This window comes from Musa acuminata, chromosome BXJ2-6 (assembly GCF_036884655.1).
Source record: "Musa acuminata AAA Group cultivar baxijiao chromosome BXJ2-6, Cavendish_Baxijiao_AAA, whole genome shotgun sequence".
Classification (NCBI taxonomy): Eukaryota; Viridiplantae; Streptophyta; class Magnoliopsida; order Zingiberales; family Musaceae; genus Musa; species Musa acuminata.
Genome location: NC_088343.1, coordinates 3,259,806 through 3,263,519, shown reverse-complemented (window position 1 = coordinate 3,263,519; position 3,714 = coordinate 3,259,806). Strand labels below are relative to the sequence as shown.

At 54.9% G+C, this 3,714-nt stretch overlaps 1 protein-coding gene across 1 annotated transcript; it reads right to left on the bottom strand.

Moving 5' to 3' along the window:
• Positions 1-509: 509 nt before the first annotated feature.
• LOC135613560 (uncharacterized) lies at positions 510-3,251 on the bottom strand. The gene is made up of 5 exons (XM_065110588.1): positions 3,117-3,251; positions 2,771-3,030; positions 1,962-2,706; positions 1,026-1,805; positions 510-734 (listed from the first exon to the last, which is right to left on the bottom strand). Exons 1-5 carry the CDS (start codon positions 3,249-3,251, stop codon positions 510-512), a joined length of 2,145 nt encoding a protein of 714 aa, XP_064966660.1.
• Positions 3,252-3,714: the final 463 nt, after the last annotated feature.

Below are 3,714 nucleotides of genomic sequence, written 5' to 3'. Positions count from 1 at the left end.
GGTCCTTCCCATTTGAGAGCCAGCTTCCCCCTTGCTCGGGTCGGGTCGCTGACCTCGGTCTTGCGCAGGACTAGGTCGTTTAACTTAATTGGTCGGGGTCGTACCTTCCTATTGTAGACCTTTGCAACAGCTCTTTTATACGAGAGAGCCTTTAAGTGCGCGTCGGCGCGTCGCTCCTCGAGCATGTCGAGGCTGGCTCGAAGTCCTTCGTTTGAGGTTTCCTCGTCATAGTTTCTTGCTCGAAGGGTGGCAATGGCTACCTCGGGCAACAGGACAGCTTCGGTTCCGAACGCTAGGCTGTAGGGGGACTCTCCAGTCGCGATCTTGGGGGTGGTGCGTAATGACCATAAGACGCTTGGGAGTTCGTCCGTCCAGGCCGATCGGGCTACGGACACCCTTCTTTTGAGCCCGTCTAGAATGGACCGATTGGTTACCTCCGCTAGCTTGTTCGTCTGAGGGTAAGCCACCGAGCTGAACCTTAGCTTGATACCGTGGCTGGCACAGAATTCCTAGAATCTTCTACTGGCGAACTGAGGCCCGTTATCAGTAATGATGGTTTTGGGCAGGCCGAACCGGGTCACCAGGTTCCTCCACACGAACTTTTCAATTTGACGCTCCGCTATCGTCGCCAACAGTTCGGCCTCAACCCACTTCGTGAAATAATCCACTCCCACGATGATGTACTTCCGCTGACCTGCGGCTGGCGGGAAGGGTCCGAGCAGGTCCAAACCCCACTGCACGAATGGCCATGCGCAATCGATGGGGGTGAGCGGGACCGCCGACTACCGGGGCGTGCGAGCGTGTTTTTGGCAAGAATTGCACCGCTGCACATAAGCCTTCGCGTCCCGGCACATGGTCGGCCAGTAGTAACCTTGGCGAAGTATTTTGTGTGCCAGGGTTCGCCCGCCGATGTGTTCCCCGCAGACTCCCTCGTGGATCTCGGCCAGAACCATCTGAGCTTCGTCGGGCTCCAAACATCATAGGAGGGGGTATGTGAAGGACCACTTATAGAGACGTCCACTCACCTCGGAGTACCACGCATGCGTACGACGCAGGTGCCGAGCCGCAACCTCGTCGGGAGGAAGGGTCCCGTCTCGTTTAAAGCGTAGTAGCTCCTGTACCCATGTGGTCGGCATGCTGCCTGAGGCCGCAGCTGCTATTTCTATGGCACGGGCGGGGAGCTCCTCGACCTCGGGCCGAGCTTCAGAGGCCGGCCTTGACGCCAGCCTAGCTAGCGCGTCGGCCGGTCCGTTCTCTTCCCTCGAAATATTATATAATGTAAAATGAGGGAATTTGGCGGTTAGGTTCCTCACCTGTGCTAGGTACTTTGCCATGGTTGGGTCCCGAGCCTCGTATCCGCCGCTGAGTTGCTCGGCTACCAGCTGCGAGTCGGTGAGGACGTGTATGGTAGCCACTTGCATTTCGAGGGCCAACCTGAGTCCTGCCAGGAGCGCCTCATATTCCGCCTCGTTATTGGTGGCTTGGAACCCGAAGCGGAGGGAGCGCTCGAACAAGCGTCCGTCGGGAGCTAGCAGCACAAGCCCTGCGCCGGCACCCTTTGAATTGGCCGATCCGTCCACGTGTAGGACCCATGCTTCGGGAGGTTGAACGAGATCCCCGTCCGCGACCTGGGTTAATTCAGCGATGAAGTCGGCCACAGACTGGACTTTAATGGCGGTCCTGGGCACGTATCGTATGTCATGTTCGCCGAGTTCCACCGCCCATTTGAGGAGCCACCCTGCAACATCAAATTTAGATAAGACTTGCCGAAGCGGTTGGTCGGTGATGACCTCCACCGGGTGAGCCTAGAAATAGGGGCGTAACTTCCGGGTTGACAGCACAAGCACGAGCACGAGCTTCTCAATCGGCAGGTAATGCTTGTCGGGCCCGCTTAGGACATGGATGACATAGTAGATCGGAAGCTATTCGTCAGAATTTTCTTTGATCAGAACGGAACTGACTGCGTGCTGGGAGGCAGCCAGGTAGAGGCCCAGCTTCTCGCCGGGAGAAACTGATGCAAGCCGGGGGAGGTTGGCCAAGTTCTGCTTTATTTGTTTGAAGGCTTCCTCGCACTCCGCCGTCCACTGAAAATTCTTCGGGCTCTTTAGCGCCCTGAAGAAGGGGAGGCAGCGATCGCCCGACCGGGCGAGGAAATGAGACATGACGAAGAGCCTCCCGTTGAGGCGCTGCAGGTCTTTAATCGTCCGAGGCGACTGCATGTCGATGATTGCCTGGACCTTCTCTGGGTTGGCGTCAATTCCTCTTTCGTGAATGATGAACCCGAGGAACTTCCCCGAGGTGACGCCAAAAGCACACTTCGCGGGGTTGAGTCGCATGCCGAACTTGCGCAGTGTGGCGAATGCCTCAGTCAGGTCGGCAAGGTGGGCTCCCGCCTCTTGGCTTTTTACAATCATGTCGTCCACGTAAACTTCCATGTTCCGCCCGATCTGATGGGCGAACATTTTGTTCACTGTTCTCTGGTATGTTGCCCCAGCATTTTTTAACCCGAAAGGCATGACCTTGTAAAAGTATACCCCTTGGTCGGTGAGAAAGGCTGTATGCTCTTGGTCTTCGGGCACCATTCTGATTTGGTTGTATCCCGAGAAGGCGTCCATAAAGGAGAGGCGGGCGTGTCCAGCCGTCGCGTCGACCAACTGGTCGACCTTTGGAAGGGGGTAGCAGTCTTTTGGGCATGCATTGTTGAGACTGGTGTAATCAACGCACATTGGATTTTTTCACGAGGACTACATTGGATAGCCATTGTGGGTACCTGGCTTCTTCTATGAAGCCTGCCGCTAAGAGTCGGCCCACTTCTCCTCGTATGGCGAGTTGCCGATCAGGGGCCTGCCGTCTGGGTTTCTGTTTTACCGGGCGAGCATCAGGCGAAATGTTGAGGCGATGTTGTGCAACCTCCGAATCGACGCCCATCATATCAGATGGGGACCAGGCGAAGATGTCGGCGTTTTCCCGCAGGAGGCTGACGAGCTGCTTTCGTTCCCGCTCGGGCAGCTCCGAACCGATCTTGACCGTCTGATGTTACCTAATGTGGCTGCCAGCAGGAGTAGGACTGTACCTCCGATGGCGTCTGACATCGCCACTGGGGTTGCGTGGAGAACCGAACTGTCGTAGGGTATGGGCGAGCTTCGGCCGACGTCCCCCTCTACCTCGGCCGAGCGCGTGGGGTCAGACGATTCAGTCGTTGTCTGGGAGCGGGTGACGCTGGCGCATATCAAGTCGGCGTTAATACGCATTTCCTCGGGCAGGACGTCGCCCAGGTATGACTGACGTCATGGCGCATTACATCGCCATTTTTACCCTTATCAATGGGGATAGTTGATTTGTGGACACGTGTATGTGGATTTCACCATCGGGCATGAAGTGACTCTTACGTTAACACGTCTTGCTTATTGCGCCTGCACCAACTGAACTCTCCCTGAACCGACTCTCATAACTTCAGCGACCCCGGAGAAAGAGAGAGGGCGAATCACGAAAAGATGGCGGAAACAACTAAGAAATCCGTCTTGTCTTCAAGCCCAGAGTAGCGAGTCAACCTCTGCTAATGCAACAAGGTAATAACTTATTATATCGATTTGGAAATGAATACAAAAATACCCATTTTCAATATAAAATCTCTAAAATATAAGAAAAGAATGTGTCGTATGATAAAAATATACATCATAATGGGAAATAATGACACTTTCTAGAACTTAACGG